Raw genomic sequence first — 23,295 nt, 5'->3', positions numbered from 1 at the left:
AAAGGAGAATAAAGGGGATTAGAAACACTGCCTTGGCCCACATACATTACTTCAAATCTGTATTTCATACATATCCTCATAATTTAAAATTTGTGAAATTAAAAAAAGACTTCAGACTTGGTTAGAATAAACAAATCATTTCCTCAGCTCCTTATTTCTATGCAAGGTGAGGAATTCCTTCTGCTATTAATGAAGGCACCTTGGCTAGGAAGGCGTGATCATGCACGTTTGGAGTGTGCATGCCTGAAAGCCCTGCTTTCCTCCAGTAGTGCAGTCCTGGCAGCTTGTCTCTCTTGTGTGGTGGGTCTGAGTGGTTCCCAGGCGTGCTGGAGTTGCCTGATATGAATCTCTGCCAATAAAAACAACCACAGTCCCTGCGTGGGTGGCACTGGGCTAGGCAGTTGCTCAGAACTGCAATGAGCTGACGGTTCAAGTCATGTTTAGGGTTTAGTTTGTTTTTGTTGAGGTTTGTTTGTTTAATTTGAATATGAGATTAAATTTCTGGCTGGGCTGTGCTAACTCTAAATGGGATTCTTTTTCTAAAATGACTTGACTTTGGTAGGAGATGTTACTGAGGCTCTAGAGAACACGCAAATAAATACACAAGGAATAGTTTCATGGGGAAGAGAGGTAAGATTCTACTTTCAGGACAACTTTGACGTAAGTACAAATTTTTACCCAGCCAAAAAGATGCTCTTAAGTTCAACTGAATGGATGTAAATATGATACCATGTGTCCCAAACCTACACTGTGCAAGTTACAACTTCCTTACCTACAAATGGAGGAAAGGACACACTACAAGGCTAGTCTAAAAAATAATGTACATGAAGCCCTTTCTTTATGGTAAAGGATTATAAAAATTACCACATAAACAAATATGGATTATCTTAATAGTGTCTTCCAGGGAATGCTACATTAAAATAGGCTGAAATACGTTCTCCTGTCTTCTTTAAGCATGATTCGTAACTGATTTGAAGTCATTTTCAAAGAAAATTCCAAACTGCAGCTACTTCCATCATTCCAAGTAAATCAAATATGTAACAACAGTTGCATAAAATCATTGTTTGTGTCCCAGGCTTGTGACATGGGGAATAAAATGTGCAACCATTTCATCAGAATCTTACAAGGACTGACAACCACAATGAAGAGAGGAATGACACCTACACAGGCACAGGAGTGACATAAATTGGGACTAGATTGCAGTGGGGTCATCATAGCTCACTGCAACCTCAAACTCATGGGCTCAGGCAATCCTCCTGCCTCAGCCTCCTGAGTTGCTGTGACTACAGAGGAATACCAACACCCCCAGCTAATTTTTCTATTTATTATAGAAACCGGAGTCTTGCTCTTTCACAGCCTGGTCTAGAGCTCCTGGGCTCAAACGATCCTCCCACTTCTGCCTCCCAGAGGCAGCTTTTCCCACCAAACAAAACAGAACTACTTAGTATAAAGGCAAGACACAGCAGTTAACTTTTGGACTATAGCCAAAATATCCTACAATTTAGATGTACCATACAGTTGCATTATGTAGATACCAGTATAACTGTGTATGTGACAATCTGAGGGGGGAAAACAAACCTTCAGGAAGCACAAACTGACTTGATGTTTCAGAAGGGCTAATAAGAGGGCGGCGCCTGTGGCTCAAAGGGGTAGGGCGCTAGCCCCATATGCCAGAGGTGGTGGGTTCAAACCCAGCCCTGGACAAAAACTGCAAAAAACAAAACAAAAAAAGGGCTAATAAGATATATTGAGAGGTACTGCAAGATGCATACATCCATAAATGCTACTGAAAATCCCACTCTGAGTGTATCTGCCTAAGGAGCAATCTGTTTCTATTGAGGGAAGGTGGAGTTGCATTAGAGATTATATCCAAAGAGTCTTTCTTTTAAAAGAGGATTATCAAAAAGGCCCTAAACTATTAAATTTTTAATAACTTGATTGATATTTTTCCCCAACTTAACCACAGACCTCCACTTTTAAGAACTAAAGAACATGTTTGGGGAATTACTGAGATAAAGTAAGGCTCTTCTTGACCAAGTCTCTGAACCACAAAGACATAATTTTTTCAAAAGGATATCATTAACTATCCTAAATACTGACTCTGAAAATAGCCTTAAATAGGATTTTTTTAAAAGTTTTAAACAGGTATTTTTTAAAGTTTTAAACAGACTTTTAAAGGGTTAAGTACATATTTTTTTAAAGTCAATGTACCATTAAAATATTTTTCTTTCTCCATGAAAAAAGTAGGTAATTAAACAACATTAATACCCTAGGAAGGTCCCAGAGAGTATCCATGGCATTCCATCAAGAAGTTTAAAACCAGTAGAGTTAAAGTTGCAACTTCTAGAGGAAAACAACAGTCCAATTAATTACAGTGTCTGTTTTAGTTTTTTCAAAAATATCTGATCCCTCCACTCAGGAAAGAAGGATGTGTGAGGCACATCTCGGAGTGGCCCATCAGCATAGGCAGCTGGCACCAAAATGGGACTGAAACACTGTCAGCATTTTTTTATTCTGAGACAGGATCTTACTCTGTCTTCCAGGCTGTGGCTCAATCATACTTCACTGCAGCCTCAAACTCCTGGGCTCAAATGATCCTCCTGCCTCTGCCTCCCAAAGTGCTGGGATTATAGGCATGAGCCACTGTGTCCAGCCTTTATTTTTATTTATTCACTTACTGTTTTTAGAGACCAGGTCTCACTCTGTCACCCAGCCTAGAGTATGGTAGTGTAATCATAGCTCACTGCAGCCTCCAACTCCTGGGCTCAAGGTATCCTCCTGCCTCAGCCTCCTGAGTAGCTAGGACTTCCGGCATATACTAACATATCTGGTTAATTTTTCTTATTTTTTTGTGAAGATGGAGGTCTTTAGGTTGCCCGGGCTAGTCTCAAATTCCTGGCTTCAAAAGATCCTCCTGCCTCAGTCTCCCATAATGCTGGGATTACAGGTGTGAGATGTTGTATTTGGCTAATGATAAACTTTATCAAATGCCTGTGTGTGTCCATGTGTGCAGAAGGAAAGAGAAATGGTGGATGATTAGAAGGAGTGGAAAAGGAAGAGAGAAAAAGAAAGACAGATCTCAACAATAAGTGGCTTAAAGACTATCTTGTATGCATTTTTGTACAGCTGAGGTCTTTAGCCCTTAAAATTTATAAATCACATATGTACTACCTAGTGCCCAAGTAATCGTCACTCTAGCTCCTATTATACAGGGCCATTAGCAGTGCATAGGCCTTCACTCTGCCAGACCACAAATCAGACCAAGAGAACCCAGACCACAGGCTGGTTCTCAGTCTCCACTTAGCCCTGAGTTGGACAACCTTGTACAAAAGCGTAACCATATGTATAGCAGTCATTCAGAAAAGGACAAATATCTTCACACATTTAACTAGCATCCATCCCTATAAACACGCACCCACACACAGACAAATATGACTTGACATTGACAAAGAATTGTCAAGGACTGAACTGAGTAAATGGAGAAAGATACTCATCAGAACTGAAAACAGAGAGTTTCAAAGAATTCAGAAGAAAAAAGTTCTTTCCCTTACCTTCACCTACCCAGTATTGGGATATTGCAGCCAGTTGGAACTTTAGGGAGAAGTAATAGGTCAAAATTCTGATCTCTCACAAAACTATGGTCTCTCTATAGCAGTTGCTCACCCTTTCTTTCTAAGAAAAGGGAAGGAGGGAGGGAAGAAAAAAACCTACAGATACCAATGAAGGAAAAAGAACTCAACAGACATTAACAAATCTACTCATCTGAACTTGCAAAAACAACAGTAAACAAAAGACTGCATTAAAAATCTGTAATCTTGGCAGGCTCACACCTGCAATCCCAACACTCTGGGAGGCCGAGGCAGGGGGAAGATCACCTGAGCTCAAGAGTTGGGTGACCAGCCTGAGCATGAGCAAGACCCAATTTTTTACTTAAAAAATTAGCAAATTTTTTGAAAGTGTATAATCCCAGGCCGAAATATGCTAAATGCTGGAACTAGTCTTAACTCTGTCACTTCTGCTTCCTTCTTGAGCTTTTCCCTCCCAGATATACAATACTCATATTGAAAAGAAAAAAAAATTATTTATTTTTATTTATTTTTTGTTGTTGTTGAGACAGAGTCTCACTTTATCGCCCTCGGTAGAGTGCCATGGCCTCACACAGCTCACAGCAACCTCCAACTCCTGGGCTGAAGCGATTCTCTTGCCTCAGCCTCCCGAGTAGCAAAAAATTATTTTTGTTAACTATTGCATATGTGTATCTCTCCTGATAAACTTTACAATGATTGCCTTCCTTAAAGGTAAGGACATGTTATTACATTTTTAACACTTCTGTACTTAGCCCTTTGACCTGCATAACACAGCAGCTTCAATAGCTATTTAAGGAACAGAAATTCCAGGTTAAATATGGTACCTCATTCACATGCACAAGGAGACACATACAAGAATATTCATTGTGACACTGTTTAAGTTTAGAAGCAATCTAAATGTCCATTAAAGGGGGAATATATAAATAAAGTATACTATTCAAACAATGAAAACCATATACACTAAAAATGGAAAGAATTTGAGCTATCAGCTCAAACCGAAGTGTTACATGAGTAAGTAACAAACATGATGCAGAATAAAAGAAAAGCAAGTTGGGGAATGATACATTCCTCTGTAGTCACAGCTACAAAACTATTTACACAAGCTTGGTTTTTAAACTCTCAACATTACCCACCATTACTTCTAAGCCTTACAATTTGTTATAACAATCCTGTTTATTCCTTGTATGTGCACTAAAAACTTAAGGAACAGCCACTCTGAAAATAATAGAAAATCCAGGTTAAAAAAAAAAAAAGACTATTAACCACCCAATGCTCCCCCAAATGACAGTGAGAGAGCCTGATTTAGTAATGGAAATCACTTAGCAGCCCTGGAAGTCAGATGATATCTGTTCTATCTCTGTTCTACTACCTCACCGTGACACTTTATTTCACTGAGCTTCAGTTTTTTCACCTAAATGGAAATGCCACTGCACACTCTGTAGGATGAAGTGAAATAATGTATGTTAAAGTGTATACACAAAGGTCTTGGACTTGGTTTTTGCCTAATCAGCCAAGATGCCATATAACAACTCTCTAGGAGGAAAAGGCTGAATCTGCATTTTGCATTTAATTTACTATATGGTTTAAAAAAAAAAAAAAAAGTCAAAGAGCACAACAAGAAGGGGCAACCCCTCACCTTCTTCTTCCCAGTCCCTAATTTGGCTGCCACATACGCTTTCTATATTTAGCAGATGGCAGAAAGAAAAGGCACAAAACAGTGGCTTTTACAGGGCTCCCTTCAGAACTCCTGGTGACCTCGGTATAAATCTCTCATGCCACCAAACTCCTACCTCTGGCCAACAGACACACACACCCCTGCAGCCCGGGAGGTACAGGAACACCCCCAACGCCCGGTCTTTGAGTTGGAGTGTTCTGAGGTTCTGTTTTCAAGCATTAAAAGGAAAGACTACTGTGGACTGTTAGCGCCCACAGTGAACGTAGGAAGGAAGACCTTGTCAAGTAAGTTGTGCTACCGGCTTCCAGACGCACAATCCCTGCGTCTGAATTGCATACAAAGACAGGCGTACCGAGGCCCCAGGAGCAGCAGGCTCCGTCTGCAACCGGACAGACCCACCAGTCACACCCTCCGGCGCACGACGACCCAGGGACGCTGACACACATCCCACACGCGGGATGCGCTTGGGGACCCCATTCCCGCCCCCGCGGGTTGGTCTCGGAGGGCGCAGCGCCTCACCTGTCTTGAAGACCATCTTGTCATCGTCTTTGGAGCCGAAGGTCTCCAGCATTGAAACGAAGAGCAGCCCGCAGGAGTTCTGGATGCCAAACACCGACCCGTTGCACCACATGGCCGCCAGCATCACCAGCCAGCCCCAGCCGCCCTCTGGGGGCTCCGGGGGCACGCCCGGCTCCGCGTCTGCAGGCCCCGCCAGTTCCACCTCCACCTTGTCGGTGGCCGCCTCGGGGCCGTCGGAGGGTCCCGGACCGGACAGCTCCGCAGCCCCCATGGGCGCGGGGCCGAGCGGCTGCGCCTCGCCCGTCCCCGGTGCGGCGGCGGGGTCCTCTTGGGAGGGCACCATGGCCCCAGCGGCCCCCTCGGGCGCCAGAGGAGCGCGAGGGGCGCGAGGTCCCAGCGGGCGCGCGGAGGAGCTGCCGAGCGCCTGGCGGGCTGTTGAGGCCGCGGCGAGGGCGGCGGAGCCCGGGGCGGGCAGGCGGCAGGTGGCGCGCAGGCGGCCGCGGAGGACGGCGGCGGCGCGCGAGCGCCCCAGGGACCCAGACTCAGGCCTCAGTCCACAGCCCCACACCCCGGACTGAGGCGGACCGACGGCCGGTTTTTAAAAGCGCCCCCGAGCCCCGCCGGCTGGGGGCGTGGCCGGCGGCGGGACGTGCCTTCGGAGCCCGCAGATGATTGGGCTGCGGACGGCGGAGGCGGGGCGCCCGTGGCGCGCGGCTCCTGGTGCCGGCGGCTGGTGGTGTGTGCGCGCGTCGGCCGCCGGCCTCGGCCTGCAGCGGGGGGTCAGGAGGTGCAGGTCGCCCAGCCTCCGAGCGCTGACCCACCGGGCGCGTCTCCTGCTGGGTTCGGGCTGTGTGGGTCTTCAGCCCCGATTCACTGGCACAGCATCACCACCGAACTGAAATTGTCTCTCGGTTTTGTTTCTGTTTTATTTTTTGGCGTTCACCTCTTAGTACCAATTACACACTCTGCCATCTGCCTACTTAGGAAGTTGGAGGATCAGAGGGTTTATTTAATTACTTCAGTTCCGCTCTCCTGTATTTATTTACAATTTTCTGTGAAGACTTTGCACATCGAAGATGCTCTTTTGGGAAGACACAGACTGAAATTCGAAAGTCTTCACCAACAAATATTTTTGACAGACAACTGGAAAACATTACTTTTCATTATTTTTTTTATTTTTTTATTTTTTAATTTTTTTATTAAATCATAGCTGTGTACATTAGCATGATCATGGGGCACCATACACTTGGTTCATAGACCGTTTGACACATTTTCATCACACTAGTTAACATAGCTTTCCTGGCATTTTCTTAGTTATTTTGCTAAGACCTTTACATTCCACATTTACTAGGATTCACATATACCCTTGTAAGATGCACCGCAGGTGTAATCCCATTAATCCCCCTCCCTCCACCTACCTCCCCCCTCCCCTCCCTTTCCCCCTTCTCCCTATTCTTAGGTTGTAACTGGGTTATAGCTTTCATGCGAAGGTCCTACATTAGTTTCATAATAAGGGTGAGTACATTGGGTACTTTTTCCTCCATTCTTGAGACACTTTACTAAGAAAAATATGTTCCAGCTGCATCCATGTAAACATGAAAGAGGTAAAGTCTCCATCTTTTTTTAAGGCTGCATAATATTCCATGGTGTACATATGCCACAATTTATTAATCCATTCGTTGATCGATGGGCACTTGGGCTTTTTCCATGACTTAGCAATTATGAATAGGGCTGCAATAAATATTCTGATACAAATATCTTTGTTATGATGTGATTTTTGGTCTTCTGGGTATATGCTCAGTAGAGGGATTACAGGATTGAATGGCAAATCTAAATGCAGTACGGTTGTTTTCATTTTGAACAAAAGCTAAGTGAGGCACAGTATCTCACGCCAGTAATCCCAGCTCTTTGGGAGGCTGAGGCGACAGAATCACTTGAGACCAGGAATTAGAGACCAGCCTGAGCAACATAGCAAGACCCTGTCTTTAATTTTTTTTTTTTTAATTAGCCAGGTGTGGTGGCGGGCACGTGTAGTTCTAGCTACTCTAGAGGCTGAGGCGGGAGGATCCCTTATGATCAGGAGTTCCAGGTTGCAGTGAACTATGACCATGCCACAGGGCAAGAGAGAAACCCTGTCTCTAAATAAACAAATCACAACTAAAGCCTGTGTGCAACTCTATTTCTCTGAAGCATGTAAAAGAGAGGAAGAATAACTTGCTATGCAGTATTAATGACACTATTTTTTTTTCTTGAGACAGAGCCTCGCTCTGTTGCCCTGGTTAAAGCTATCTTTCTGCCTCGGCCTCCCAAGTAGCTGAGACTACACGTGCCTGCCACAATGCCCTGTTAATTTTTGCTATTTTTAGTAAAGATGGGAATCTCCCTCTTGCTCAGGCTGGTCTCCAACTGAGCTCGATGGATCCTCCTGCCTCGGCCTCCCAGAATGCTAGGATTATAGACATGAGCCACTGATCCCGGCCTGAAGATGCTTCTTATTTTCTGTTACTCAAATTCTTCCCTACAAAGTGAAATTATTCTAGTGTGCTCACCACTGTGATGGAGTACACAGATGTGTATTGGGTATGATTGATCACATTTCTGTTTCCATCAGTTCCTAAACCTGGAGGAGTAGGAGGCTCCCACGGTAAATCTTATAAGACATGTAAAAGAGAGAGGTGGAAAAGGGAGCCATTAAATTCTCTTCAAAACGCTAGAGGAGAGTTTCTACTGCAAGGAGTCTTTGAGTTGAGCCCTCATTCATACATAGGACTTCAGTGGGCAAAGACAGGACAAGAGCGTTCTAGGTAGAGAAAATAGGGTAAACTAAGGAAAGCTAGGTGTGCTTGCCAAACAAGGAACATAGCTCAAGTGTAATATGTCTTGGGGATGAGGTTAGAATAGCAAACCAAGGAATAATCACACAAGTGCACAAAAACCAATGTTACCCCAGTGTTGCTGGAAGTAAGAAAAAAAATGGAAGCGAAAATGTACAACAGAAGAGCATTAATTAAATACATGCTTTATAACTTCTAAAAGATACAATGTTCACCTGTATTCATTGACTTCGAAAGTTATCCACAACATATTATTGGGCAAAGAAAGCACATCAAAAAATACATATATGTGTAAATTATAACCCAAAATAAAAAATAAATATCCACAATTCAATACTGATATAAGTAAATGATTAAGTATAATAAACAGGAAGGGGGGGAGCATAGACAAATCTCTCCTGCAGAAGAATCTCCAATAATTTATGTGGATGACTCTACTTTCAAGAAGGTAAGGTACAGAGCAGCGCCTGTGGCTCAGTGAGTAGGGCGCCGGCCCCATATGCTGAGGGGTGGCCAGTTCAAACCCAGTCCCGGCCAAACTGCAACCAAAAAATAGCCGGGCGTTGTGGTGGGCGCCTGTAGTCCCAGCTGCTCAGGAGGCTGAGGCAGGAGAATCGCATAAGCCCAAGAGTTAGAGGTTGCTGTGAGCCGTGTGACGTCATAGCACTCTACACGAGGGCGGTACAGTGAGACTCTGTCTCTACAAAAAAAGAAAAGAAGGTAAGGTACAATGCTTCACTCCCTAAATGTGGGTATGCATTGTGACTTCCTTCCAAAGAGCACACTATTGGTGGGGGGAGCAACTGTAGGGTGCAGAAACTGACAAACAGTACCTCAGCCAGGGGATCAAGTATGCATCCCTGATAGGATGCAATGATAATAGTACCTTACCTCTGTGGTCTGTTTCCCTAAAACCCATAACCCTGGGCCAACCATCAGAAAAAAATTAAACAAGTGCCTATCGAGGAACCTTTCAGGAAGTACCTGATAAGTATCTGCAACACTCTCAGGGTCATCAAAACAAGGAAAGTCCGAAACTGTCACCTCAAAGGGAGCCTAAGGAGACATGACAACAAAATGTAATGTGGTTACCTGAAGAGGTCCTGGAGCAGGAAAAGAACCTTAGGTAAAAAGGAAGGACATCTGAATAACATGTGGACTTAGTTCATAATAATGTATCAATATTGGTTCATTAATTGTAACAAATGTGATATACTAATGTAAAATGTTAATAATAGAAACTGGATAAGAGAAAATGGGCACTTAGTAATATCTTTGTAATTTTTCTACAAATCTAAAACTGTTCTAAAAATGAAGTTTATTTTTAAAAAGAGTATGTATATCATGATCCCCTTCTTATAAAAATATATCTGTATATGTACATAACAATGTATTGAACACTATATCGTTCGTTTTTAAAGCTTCACTTCATATATAATTGTTTTGCAGTAATCCCTTGGTAGGCATGGGGGATTGGCTCCAGAATCTTCCTTGGATACCAAATCCATAGATGTTTAAGATCTTGATATAAAATGGCCTAATGTTTGCATATAAACTAAGCACACACTCCCATATCTTTAAATCATCTCTAGACTATTTATAATACCATATAAATGCTTGGTATACTGAATCGTTCAGTGAATGACAAGAAAAAAGTCAGTACATGTTCAGTACAGACACAATTTTTTTTCCAAATATTTTTGATCTGCTGTTGGTTGAATACATGCGTGTGGAACCCACAGATACACACACTGAGACTGTGAAATACATTTTAATATACAGTTCATACTCACAATTCTTTCCTATTTATGTGTCAACATTATTTCTAAACATTATGATGTGTACCCTATTTTTAGATTAAAGTTTGACACTTCTCAGAGGAGATTGGTTTAGGAAGCACTTAAAAGATAGCACAGTGCCTGGCCCGTAGCAAGTTATTGGGACATGTTAGTGGTTATTACTACCATTATTATTACTGATCAAAGGAATTCAGATAGATTTTTACATTATTATAAATATAAATCATTTTTAATCACAAAAATCTCAGGTCAGAAAATTATATAAACATCAAAATATAGGAACTGAGATACCTTTGTCTTAACTATAATGTTATCTAGTCTTTAAGAGAATTCTTTTTATTTTCTACGGGTCATTCTATCCCCAATTCACAAAAGGCACCACTTACAAAGTCTCAAAGAGAGACACAAAGTCTCTCTCTCATCGCTAAATTCAAAACCTGATATGAAGTCTCTCTCTTGTTGCTAAATTCATCTGGTTGGTAAGGTTGGTTTAGCCACTCAAAGGCAACGTATTCTTCCAGACCACAATCTTGAGGGGTGAGTGTACACAGAATTTTTACCAATAAAAACTGAACTTCTAGTCCAGTAGTTCTACAGATTGACTTTTCTTTCATCGCTACCACTTTCCCTTGCTTTTCTCAAAATTCTTAGTAAAAGAAGAGAAGTTGTCAAAATGTGAAATGAGATAATAAAATGAAAACACTTTGAAAACTATAAAGTGCCTTACGCATTAAAATTAAAGTATTACGTCAGGTTTCTACGCTCCATGAAGACTGTATTAATTCTGGATCCCGATCCTTTTGTAATTCATTAGCATGAGGATTGGGTTTTCATGAGCAAGCATGAGATGTGCCTCCCACAAATCTTGTTACGATGTCGGCACATTACCCGTCTGACATGAACTTGGAAAAAAAAAATTCTGGATCTCCAAATTGGATTTGGGGCTGAAATCTTACTAAATCAGATAAGTTTGTATTTAACAGTCTTGCTTTGCCAATATCAAAGGGAAAACAAATCAGATTTTCTTGTTTGAATGTTTTATAAAAGAAAGTATTTACTTCTAACTACCAATAAATTACTGAATGGAGCAAAGTTTTAGGTGTCCAGAAATACTACATTCTATTTCTACACTAACCAGTAGCTCACCTGGTGCTGCTGGATGGACCTCTGGCCTTACCTTCTCCTTTTGAAAATGTGAACCTATTTACATATAACTACCTCACAGTGAGGGTATGTCCTTTAATGAATTCCTATTTATTAAGAGCTTTGAGATGGGAAAAAAGGATTTATAAAATATAAAAAGGTATAATTGTTCATTAAGTCTAAATGCCAGTAGTATTTTATGAAGACCTTTTCATCTCTTGTTTATATTAAACATTATTTATTAACTAAAATATCTTTATTTGACTCCTTATTCTTTTCAGAAAGACCAAACTTTCCTATTTAGGACAATCGTATTTATCAACCCTTTTCCATTCTCCAAAAACTTTTTTCATCCTGCCTAGTCCAACATAGATGCTCATTAAACATTTTTTTGTTTACAATTTGTTTATTTTTTAATTCAACATAGTAGACTGGGTGGGGTGGCTTATACCTGGTCCTAGTGCTTTGGGAGGCAGAGGCACTAAGATCATTTGAAGTCAGGAGTTGGAGGGTCTAGTGAGCAGTGGTGATGCCACTGCACTGTAGCCCAGGTTACAGAGCAAGACTCTGCCTCAAAAAAAAAAAAAAAAGTAATCGAAGCACTTGGCTGTGCTTTGAATCCAGCATAATGCATAAATGTGTGAAGATGTGTAATGTATGATTACTAAAGTATAAATAAAACTGAATTCTTAAGTCACAATTTTCATGAATTAACATTACTATCTATAGATAAGTCCTTCACTGCGTGTTGATCTTGGGTGTCTGCCAACCCAAACTTAAACTTGATTTTAATTTTGTTGGTGTCCTATTTATTTTTAAGATTTTCCTAAGCATATATAAATTCAGGTTTTGGTGTGCTTCACACTGAAGAACATGACCTTTCATGAAATACTACCATCAGAGGTGATACATATGGAAACGTAAAAAAAGCTTTATATGTCTAGCTGCATTGTAGAGAAGTATCATTAAACATTTGAGTTGAATATGCAAAGCACGAATGTGCTGAGTTATGTGGTCGTGGATTTCCAATTATGTCAAACATAAATCCAACACATACATGATCCCAGCTGCTCTGCTACCATTTTAATTAATGCTTTAAACTAAGTGGCCAAGAGTAGCTTTGCATTGCCTTCCGGCTATGGACAATTTCTAAAGCATAATTCTTCTGTGTCTCTAGTCTCCAAATCACAAAGTAAGAATAGTATTATAATAGTAATTATTTGGTAGGAAGCTGTAGTACTACCAACTGCTGTGGTACAAAAAAATTTAAAAGACACACATGACCTAGAAACTTTATTGTGAATGCCATAGGTTAAAACACATGCTCAGGGTGGCGCCTGTGGCTCAAAGGAGTAGGGCGCCAGCCCCATATACCGGAGGTGGTGGGTTCTGACCCAGCCACAGCCAAAAACTGCAAAAAAAACAAAAACAAAAACGAAAACTAAAATGTTCAGAAATTCCACAACATTGGCTTATACAAATGATAAATGAGGAATTTGGCACCAAAAAAGAAATTTGTACTTTAAGAATGAGACAATTACTCTCTGACCTCCTCTTTCTTGGCTGTTTCAGAAGCCTCCTAGGTCTGTGGTATTCCTTTATGGCAGCCCTACCAAGCTGATATAGCACGCACAGGAAAGCACAGTTTTGTTTCATAAATTATTCCACATGTTATTAAATATTAAATATTCTTCAAAAACATAATACTAATGGCTATAAAGCATTCTACTATAGAGATTGGCCATAATTTACTTAATCATTTCCCTATTCTGGCACATGTAAGTTATTTCAGGTTTTCCATTGTTATAAGTAATATGGCAATAAACAGTCATACAGGGCGGCGCCTGTGGCTCAGTTGGTAAGGCGCCGGCCCCATATACCGAGGGTGGCAGGTTCAAACCCGGCCCCAGCCAAACTGCAACCAAAAAATAGCCGGGCGTTGTGGCGGGCGCCTGTAGTCCCAGCTACTGGGGAGGCTGAGGCAAGAGAATCGCTTAAGCCCAGGAGTTGGAGGTTGCTGTGAGCTGTGTGATGCCATGGCACTCTACCGAGGACTATTAAGTGAGACTCTGTCTCTATAAAAAAAAAAAAAAAAAAAACAGTCATACACACAGATCTTTGAATCTCTGATAATATTTTTTGGAGACAGGGGTCTGACTATATCACCCAGGCTGGAATCAAACTCCTGGGCTCAAGCAGCCCTCCCACTTTAGCCTCCTGAGTAGCTGGGATTACAAGAACACATCACTGTGCTTGGCTTTCTGATAATTTTTTTAGGATGGAGTTCTTTCTAGATGAGTGATTACCGGCAAAAAGCAGATCAATATTTTAAGGCACCCAGTACATTGCTTAATTTTAAAGAACTTTATCTACTACTGTATAAGAATGCCCATGTTAGTATGCACCAGGAAGTGTTGAACAATGTAATTATATTAAAATCTTTGCCAGTTTAAGATTAAGATGAAATCTCATTGTTTCTTTATCAAACCTCTTGTTATCAATGAGAAGGATCATATTTATTGGCCATTTATATTTTTTAAAATAAATTGTCACTTTTTTTAAATTTTGGAATATCACAGGAGTGCATACGTTTTGGTTACATAGTTTGCTTTTGTATAGCTCACAGCAACCTCCAACTCTTGGGCCCAAGCAATACTCTTGCCTCAGTTTTTCTATTTTTAGTAGAGCGGGGAGGGGGGGTCTTAGTCTTGCGCAGGCTGGTCTCGAACCTGTGAGCCACCCCTCCTTGGCCTCCCAGAGTGTAGGATTATAGGTATGACCCACCGCGCCCGGCCTATTTTAAGTCAAAGTTATAAGTGTGCCTGTCACCCAGAAAGTGTACAATGTACCTGTTAGGTGTGAATTTACCTACTCCCTCATTACCCCTCCCAGGTACTTGAATTCCATTGAGTTTTGCTTCCATATGTGCACATAAGTGTTGTTCAACTAGTTCCAATTTAGTATTGAGTACATGTGGTGTTTGTTTTTCCATTTTTGCAATATTTCACTTAGAAAAATGGTCTTCAGTTCCATCAAGGTTGTTACAAAGGATACTGAATCACCTTTTTATGACTGCATAGTATTTCATTAATAAAAATGTTATTAATTAATAATGTTATTAATCCATTCATGTATTGATGGGCACTTGAGTTGTTTTCACATCTTTATGATTGTGTATAAATTATCTCTTGATGGTCATTCTTCGTTCACATTTTCCAAGAAGGAAGTTGGTATTTCAATAATATATATTAATATTTTTCCATGTAGTTCCCATGCATTTCATGTTAGGAGTATCACAGGCACTATATTTCAGGCTACCAATGTTGTTGTTTTCTCATTCTTAAAAAATGTGAATTTTTTTCCTATAAGTACTTCTAACTGGTTACTACTAATGAAGCAAAAAGTATACTAAGTTTTTATAGTTATCTGATCCCACAACTGTAGTATATTATATTTTTGAGAAAGGTAGAGAAATTTTTTTTAATGTAGAGAAATTTAAATGCAATTATATAATTATGATTAAATGATCATTTTCTTTTTAGTTTGATCTGAACTTGACAGCAAATCCAGCTCTACTAGGCTAAGATAATACATATCTTTACATATACACAAGGTATGCTGTGAAAGCATATTTGCTTACAAACATATAAAAATACTTGTTAACGGGCGGCGCCTGTGGCTCAAGGAGTAGGGCGCTGGTCCCATATGCTGGAGGTGGTGGGTTCAAACCTAGCCCCGGCCAAAAACCAAAAAAAAAAAAAATACTTGTTAACTAGTTTGATAAGAAAATAATGTATGGAACGGAGCCTGTGGCTCAGTCAGTAAGGCGCCGGCCCCATATACAGAGGGTGACGGGTTCAAACCCGGCCCCAGCCAAACTGCAACCAAAAAATAGCCGGGCGTTGTGGCGGGCGCCTGTAGTCCCAGCTACTCGGGAGGCTGAGGCAAAAGAATTGCTTAAGCCCAGGAGTTGGAGGTTGCTGTGAGCTGTGTGAGGCCACGGCACTCTGCTGAGGGCCATAAAGTGAGACTCTGTCTCTACAGAAAAAAAAAAAAGAAAAGAAAAGAATGTATTAAAGTATATAGCAAAAACATTAATCATCTCTGACCCTGGAAAGATCAATTCCATATTTTATATTACATCAAACAAAAACAGTTTATCCAGAAATACTTGAAAAGGAAGACAGACAGATATTACTCATTTTTACCCTTAGCATGACTATGAAAAGAGTTAAATTAAAAAAGTCAAGTACACTGAAATGCCTAAGTCCAGAATGAGTTCAAATGTTTGGCCACAAGGAATATTATCATCTTCAAGAATAGGAGTAATAACAAAGGTTTTCATAACCAGTTTTTAATCCATAAATACAATAGGCATTTGGGTATTTTGGCCACTGGAAAACAAAAGCTGTAGCATCAGTAAAGTTCTGACATGTCTCACTTGGGTAGATTCAATTCAGTGTATGTAAGGTTAACTAAAGTTGACACTGAAATTTTTAAAGACAGGCAAAAATTCACATTTAAAAAAAACTCCATACATTTCTATTTAGAATAACAGTAGGCAGTATGATTCCAGAAGTTAAAAATTATTTCACAACCTGTGGCTTCCGCCTGGCAGACAGCTTAAGTTCCAAAACTGATTCATCTCTATTAAAATGTAAGCGCTTTAAAAAAGAATGTGTCTGTCGATATAGACATATTTAAAAGGAATCAGATAATCTTTGAAGCAGCCTTAGTGTTTCCTTTAAATCTGTGTGGAAATGGCCATTGTATTAGCTTCACGGAAGGGATTAGCCAGCATCTTGGTCTAAGGCTAATAAGGTGATCAATTGTCTAAGGCTAGAAAGGTACCAACACGATGTAAACTGTACGGAGGAGAAGACGAGGGCTTGTCCTGGCAGTTGGTAGCTAAAACTCGAGGGATTCTAGACAATGACACAATGGCAGCCTTTCTTGGCTTTTTCTTTCCGTGTTGGTTCTGGTGAAGGAGGACATTCCTGTTCTTGAAATTTCCTTATAACCCGGACAAGTTCATGGAAAGCTTGATGGACATTCATCCTAATCTTTGCTGATGCCTCCACGTAGGTTACCTTAAGCTGTCGCGCTAACTGCTGTCCTTCTTCCTGTGTTACCTGTCTTTGATGATCCAGGTCTGCTTTATTACCAATTAAAATCATTGGAAACTCATCACGATCCTTTACTCTGAGAATCTGTCTTTGAAACTTACAGATTTCTTCAAAACTGCCTCTATGTGTGACTGAAAAGACCAACAGGAAACCCTCCCCAGTCCTCATATACTGTTCTCTCATGGCTCCAAACTCTTCTTGTCCTGCTGTATCTAAAATATGTAGCCGGGCCGCTCTGTCGTCTTTCACACACTGCTTGGTGTACGAATCTTCAATGGGTGGATGATAATCCGTTACAAGATAGGACTGGATGAACTGGACGGTGAGCGCCGACTTGCCCACGCCGCCGCCGCCGACCACCACCAGCCGGTACTTCTGGCCGGAGCCGTCCCTCCAGCCGGTGGCGGCCATGGGGACACCGCGGAGCCCAGCCCGGCCGCGCCGAGCCGCCGCCGCCTGCCTTAGGCCCGGCTCCGGGGACCTGTGCGTTCGGCGGACTGAGAGCGAGCGGCCGGGGGCCGGGTCCCGGGCACCGGGAGCTGCCGGGAGGGCCCGTCCGCGCGACGGCGCGGCGCCTGGAACTGGAGGGGTCTCGCCCGAGGCGAGGAGAAGCGGGGTGACCGCAGAGGCCAGGGGCTGCAGCGGTCGGGGGGCGCACTCCTCTGCGCGTCTCCGCAGCGCTTGCCGAAAGCAGCCTCCAGCGCCGCTACAAATGGCCGTCTCTATTTTATATTTCTTATTGAAAATAATTTCAACATTTCCTTTTTCTGAGTGCAATAGCTACATAATGATTGTCCTCAAATATTTTGGTTTTTATGTAAAGCATCTTCAAAAGCAAAATATAGTGCATCTGCTTTTATGCTATTCCATCCCCCTTCTCAAGTTCTGTGACATCATGTTTCTCTAGGATAGGACAGAGACCAGCCTGGGGAATAGGCACCTCCACCCTGAGAGGTGTGGTGTGGGCCCAGCCTGGTCGTCAGCTCTTTATCTTCCAGAATCCAATTATTCCCCCTCACCAAAACCATTTAGCCTCTAGAGAATGATGTAAAGTCAACACAGTAAAACTAATTGCAATATAGTTTTTAAATGTAATTGCATGTACAGTCAGGTCGACTTCAACACTCATATGGGTTGCACAGGGCTTTATTTTCCTGGGAGAACAGTCTGTGTGACAAAGCCTATTATTGTCAAAAGGCTCTGTAGGGATCCTAAACCAGGTTAAGAAGATTGAATCATCTTTAGAGAAAACATCTCCAAGCAATGCTCCCCTGATGACCCCAACCCCATTCCAAGATGCAAGACCCCAGCTATAGTGGCAACAGCACTTGAAGTCAGATGAGCTTCTCTCCTGTCCCAGCTGTGTGACCATGGTCCAGTCACTTGCTTTCAAGAGCCTACCTACAGGTAAATGCAGGGGACCCAGAAAAATTCCCTGGTGTCTAACCCCAATCCATCCACCCTACATGCCATCATTCCATTGTGATAGCATTACCTCAGTCATGCTACAGTGTGTATCAGACTTAATTTAGTACCATTAATGAGGTTTGGGGAGACCCATTCTTAAGTCAGCATTGTCTTTGCAAATATTCTGAAATGGCAATTGTGGTTTAGATACTCACCCAGCTTCATTTGCACACAGTAACATTGTCTAACCCTGTCTCCCACTTTAGGAGTGTATACTCTTGGTGGCCCGTGGCTTCCCATGCTGTGCCCGTCTATGCCAGATGTCCCCAAAGCAAGGCTGCTCAACAAAGACATGTTGAGTGCAGCACCCACCATCCATGCAGCCCTCCCCACTAAAGTTTGTAGAAGTGTACTGAACAGAATTAAAAGTTACCGTCAAGAGTAGAAAAAATATATTTAATAATTCACATTTGGTAACAATAATTCCCTTCCACACAGTGTAGTGGAATTTAAGAGGGTGTTAGAGGAAGAAGATGTGAACACAAGTCCTGGCCGCGTACCCTCATGAGCTGCTAACCTAGGGCACCAGAAATGTTGAGGAGATGAAATAGGATAATGACCAGAAGCCATCTGTGACCCAGGTTTCACTTTGGAAGTGCAGGTGTCATTGGATTTGCAAATTTTGTATTCATAGCATTATACAATATTACCCCTAGAGGGGGATCTTTTTTTTTTTTTTGGCCAGGGCTAGGTTTGAAACCGCCACCTCCGGCATGTGGGACCGGCGCCCTACTCCTTGAGCCACAGGCGCCGCCCAAGGGGGATCTTTTTATTTTGTCCAATCTCTACAGCACTTCAGTGAAGTATAAGGGAGTACAGTGTGCGAACCACTGTGTTGGTGTGTGTAGGAGCCTACCAGGTGTCATGGAGTCAGTGCTGTTTAACAGTTTGGCACAGTGACACTCAACCCCTCCTCAGCCCATCACCTGAGGAGCTCTGATGTCACATGCTCAGTCCAAAGACTGCCTGCTTTAGCAGGGAGTGTGGGATGGTGTCCTGGAAAATTGTTCCCCCAAATCACAGAGGAGGAGAATCCCCAAGAAGAGCCTCTGTAGACACAGAGAAACCTAACACACCAGGAGGAAGAAGCCTCAGGAATCAGACGTCCTGTTTTTTGTTTTTTTGAGACAGAGCCTCAAGTTGTGGCCTTGGGTAGAGTGCTATGGCATCATAGCTCACAGCAACCTCCAACTCCTGGGCTCAAGCGATTCTCCTGCCTCTGCCTCCCAAGTAGCTGGGACTACAGGCACCCACCACAACGCCTGTCTATTTTTTGGTTGCAGCCGTCATTGTTGTTTGGCGGGCCCCAGGTTGGATTCGAACCCGCCAGCTCAGGTGTATGTGGCCGGCGCCTTAGCTGCTTGAGCCACTTGAGCCGCAGGCGCCGAGTCTGGACTTCCTGGACTTCCTGTGTTTTTTTTTTTACTGTGACTCATACTTAGAAACACATTTGATGTCATAACTCAGTACACACACACACAAACACATATACACATAAATTGGAAGAACAGTCTAACAAAACAGTTTTTATATTACAAGTACAAGACAGCATATTCTGATCTATTTTCTTTCATTTTTTAAATAAAACCTGCTGTTAAAAACTCTGAATTATTTTCACAGCCAACTACTGGATTGCGATTTGAGGTTTTTAAACATACTGATACGGACTAGGCGCCTGTAGCTCAAGCAATCATCCTGCCTCAGTTTCGTGAGTTGCTGAGACTAAAGGCACTTAGCTAATTTCTCTATTTTTAGTAGAGATGGGGTCTCGCTCCTGCTCCGGCTGGTCTCAAACTTCTGACCACAAGTGATCCTCCGGCCTTGGCCTCCCAGATTGCTAGGATTACAGGTGTGAGCCACCACACCTAACCTCTCCTGTAGTCTTGTGTTTGTGGGAATTTTTTTTTTCCAATTAGTTAGCCAGCCCCTGAGAAGGGTCACCTGAAGCTTAGCTTCAGGAAGATAAGATAAAAGATAGTTCCTTTCCTTAGGTAGAAATGAGCTGTGGGGAGAAATCTGAGTCGTGACTCAGGAGAACTGAGTCATGACTAATTCTGGTTGATTAAGGGCTGTCTGGGACACTTTGGCAGCTATTTCTAAACATGAGAACCCATATTCCAGAACTAGTTGTGATGGATTTCAGAGAAACAAAGCAGCATCTATTTGACCTGGGGGCAAATAGCTTCCTCTGTCGTCTCACTCTAAGGCCACCCCATCTCCCTCCTCTACTCCTTTTCCCCTGGCCTGGATGAAGGTTAACAGGTGCATATTTTTCTTTTTGAGACAGAGCCTCGAGCTGTCACCCTGGGTGAGTACTGTGGCAACCTCCAACTCCCAGGTTCAAGCGATTCTCCTGCCTCTGCCTCCCAGGTAGCTGGGACTACAGGTGCCTGCCACAATGCCTGGCTATTTTTTGTTGCACCCATCATTGTTGTTTGGCAGGCCCAGGCTGGATTCGAGCCCGCCAGCTCTGGTGTATGTGGCTGGTGCCTTAGCTGCTTGAGCCACAGGCGCCGAGCCAACAGGTGCATATTTTTCAATCAATAAATTCCTGATGACATTGGCACTATTTTATATACAGAATATATAGAAACCATCATTGCCTGGCCCTGGTTATTTAGAAGAATGAGAAAACAAATCTGCAAACAAATCGATAGTATCTTTTTGTTGGTTGTATTTGAAACATGTGCGAACGTCAGGAGGAGGCTATGGAGACATAAAGGGGGAGATGATTAGGGAAGACAGGCAGGTGGACTACTGGCTATGAAAATGTATGTTTGGGAGAGTTTTATTTCTTCCTGACAGAAACAAAATGTGCTGTTGCTCTAGGAAGCTGGCTCTGTTTTTCCTTCAAGTTTCACAACATGTCTCTCAGTTCCTCTTTCTCCTTCCAACTCATCTTTCTACCCCATCCTCCTATGCCCTCAAACAATACGATGTAAGATCAAGATATTGAACTTGAGATATGGAGGCAAGGACAAGAATCAAAAACCCCAGACAGGCAGATTACACCAGCCTGCTAGTTAATGCTACAGAAGACATTGTGTCTTACTTCTGTCTGCCCAGAACCCAGCACGGCTCCTGCCTGGCACATGGCAGGTACTCTTCATACACTTTTAGAACTCATAGATGACATACATACCGTAAGAACACACAGAAGGCCTACAGAAAATCCTTTCAGACTCTGGATTCCAGACTTCAGCTTTAAATTCAGGAGATCAGGAAGTACAATCAGAAGAGAAACCCGGGCTAGAGTCAGAATAGCACAGAATCAAGGGCGACAGAGAACATGCTAGCCCTGGTTAATACAGAGCGATTTCTCCCACTATATGGCAGGCGTATTTATATGACAAGTGACAATGGATTCACTTAGCATCAGTAAAAAATCGAAGGTTTTCAGAGAAATAAACTCAAAGTGAACCTATGGCTACTCCAAAACAATACAAAATTAAACCATGTTATTAGGGCTAGAACACCTAGAATTCCACTACCCAGTGGGATAGCCACTAGCTATTTAAGTTTAAAATAATTAAAATTAAATAAATTTAAAATTCATTTCTTCCACTGAATGGTCATGGGGTGTGAGGGGTTGGCACACCTTTTTTGTATGGGACATAACCACAAGACAAAATCTCCCTAACACAATCAAATATTTTGACCTGGTTGCTTGTTCCCTCACATTAACCTGAAATAAATTTACTTAAAATGAAATAAAATAAAATAAAGTTCAGTTTTTCATTCTCATTAACCATATTTTAAGTGCCAAATAACCACATGTGACCAGAGGCACAGACAGGAAACATTTTCATCATCAATGAAGGTTCTGTTGGAAAGCATTGAGCTAACAAGCAAACTGTTCCCCTCTGCTCTGTTGTATTTGGTCAGTCCTGCATGTCACACTTTTTTTTTTTTTTAGAAACAGAGTCTCACTCTGTCACCCACGCTAGAGTGCAGTGATGCAATCATAGCTCACTGCAACCTTGAACATGTGGGCTTAAGCAATTCTCCCACCTCAGCCTCCTAAGTAGCTGGATGTGCAAGCACATATTACAAGGCCTGCCTAATTTTAGAAATATTTTGTAGAGATGAAGTCTCACCAGGTTGCCCAGGCTGGTTTTGAACTCTTGATCTCAAGTGATCCTTCTGCCTCAGTCTCCCAAAGTGCTATGATTACAGATAGGAACCACCATGACTGGCCCATATCACTCTTTAAATGCAACATAGACAAACAGAAAAAAAATTCAGAAAAGGGTAACCACAAAGCTAAAAGACATCATTTGAGGAATAGTTCTAAAGATTAAATATATTTAGGCTGGAGAAAAAGAAAACTCAGTGGGACTCAATATATTGAAATTCTAAAGGACTGTCACATGGATAACAAATTAGTATTATTGGGCGGCGCCTGTGGCTCAGTCCGTAAGGCACCGGCCCCATATACTGAGGGTGGCGGGTTCAAACCCGCCCCAGCCAAACTGCAACCAAAAAATAGCCGGGCGTTGTGGCGGGCGCCTGTAGTCCCAGCTACTCGGGAGGCTGAGGCAAGAGAATCGCTTAAGCCCAGGAGTTAGAGGTTGCTGTGAGCTGTGTGAGGCCACGGCACTCTACCAAGGGCCATAAAGTGAGACTCTGTCTCTACAAAAAAAAAAAAAAAAAAAAACAAATTAGTATTATTAGAAGTGACTTAAGGATTAGAATTAAATGCATGGCTCAAAGTTAGAAGGAAAATAATTTCTAGCTCAGCAGATGGAAGAACTCCTTCTCCATAGAGCTGTCCCAAGACAGAATGAACTGCCTCATAAAGGAAGGACCTCTCCATCCTGGGTATGTCCAAAAGAAGGCTGAGCATATGCCTGACACACAGGTATTAAAAACCAAAAATAGGCTGGGCACAGTGGCTCATGCCTGTACTCCTGACACTCTGGCAGGCTGAGGTGGGAGTTTTGTTGGGAACAGAAGTTTGAGACCAGCCTGAGCAAGAGCAAGACCCCATACCTACCAAAAAAAATAGAAACATTAGCCAGGTGTGGTGGCCTGGATCTATAGTCCCACCTACTCTCCCAACTCAGGGGGCTGAGGCCGGAGAATTACTTGAACCCAGGAGTTTGAGGCTACAGTGAGCTCTGATGATGCCACTGCACTCCAGCC

At 42.4% G+C, this 23,295-nt stretch overlaps 2 protein-coding genes and 1 non-coding gene across 3 annotated transcripts in view; 1 reads left to right on the top strand and 2 right to left on the bottom strand.

Annotated features, from left to right (window-relative positions):
- SLC16A10 (solute carrier family 16 member 10) overlaps nt 1-6,351 on the bottom strand; it is a 136,175-nt gene extending 129,824 nt beyond the window's left edge. Inside the window, exon 1 of the mRNA XM_053592673.1 lies at nt 5,782-6,351. Coding sequence (XP_053448648.1) covers nt 5,782-6,124 — 343 coding nt within the window. The 5' untranslated portion in view covers nt 6,125-6,351. The remainder of the gene's footprint in view (nt 1-5,781) is intronic.
- A 4,857-nt stretch (nt 6,352-11,208) lies between these two features.
- On the top strand, nt 11,209-11,312 carry LOC128587072 (small nucleolar RNA U13). Its single transcript, XR_008380494.1, has one exon. It is a non-coding gene; the product is annotated as a small nucleolar RNA U13 (small nucleolar RNA).
- Nucleotides 11,313-15,994: 4,682 nt separating this feature from the next.
- LOC128586668 (ras-related protein R-Ras2-like) lies at nt 15,995-17,094 on the bottom strand. Its single transcript, XM_053592686.1, has one exon. It carries the CDS (start codon nt 17,092-17,094, stop codon nt 16,483-16,485), a length of 612 nt encoding a protein of 203 aa, XP_053448661.1. The 3' UTR covers nt 15,995-16,482.
- Between the last annotated feature and the right edge of the window lie 6,201 nt (nt 17,095-23,295).

The sequence above is a fragment of the Nycticebus coucang genome, chromosome 5 (assembly GCF_027406575.1).
Source record: "Nycticebus coucang isolate mNycCou1 chromosome 5, mNycCou1.pri, whole genome shotgun sequence".
In the NCBI taxonomy this organism is placed as follows: domain Eukaryota; kingdom Metazoa; phylum Chordata; class Mammalia; order Primates; family Lorisidae; genus Nycticebus; species Nycticebus coucang.
Note: the sequence above shows the minus strand (reverse complement) of the source record. Positions and strands in the feature narration are given on the sequence as shown.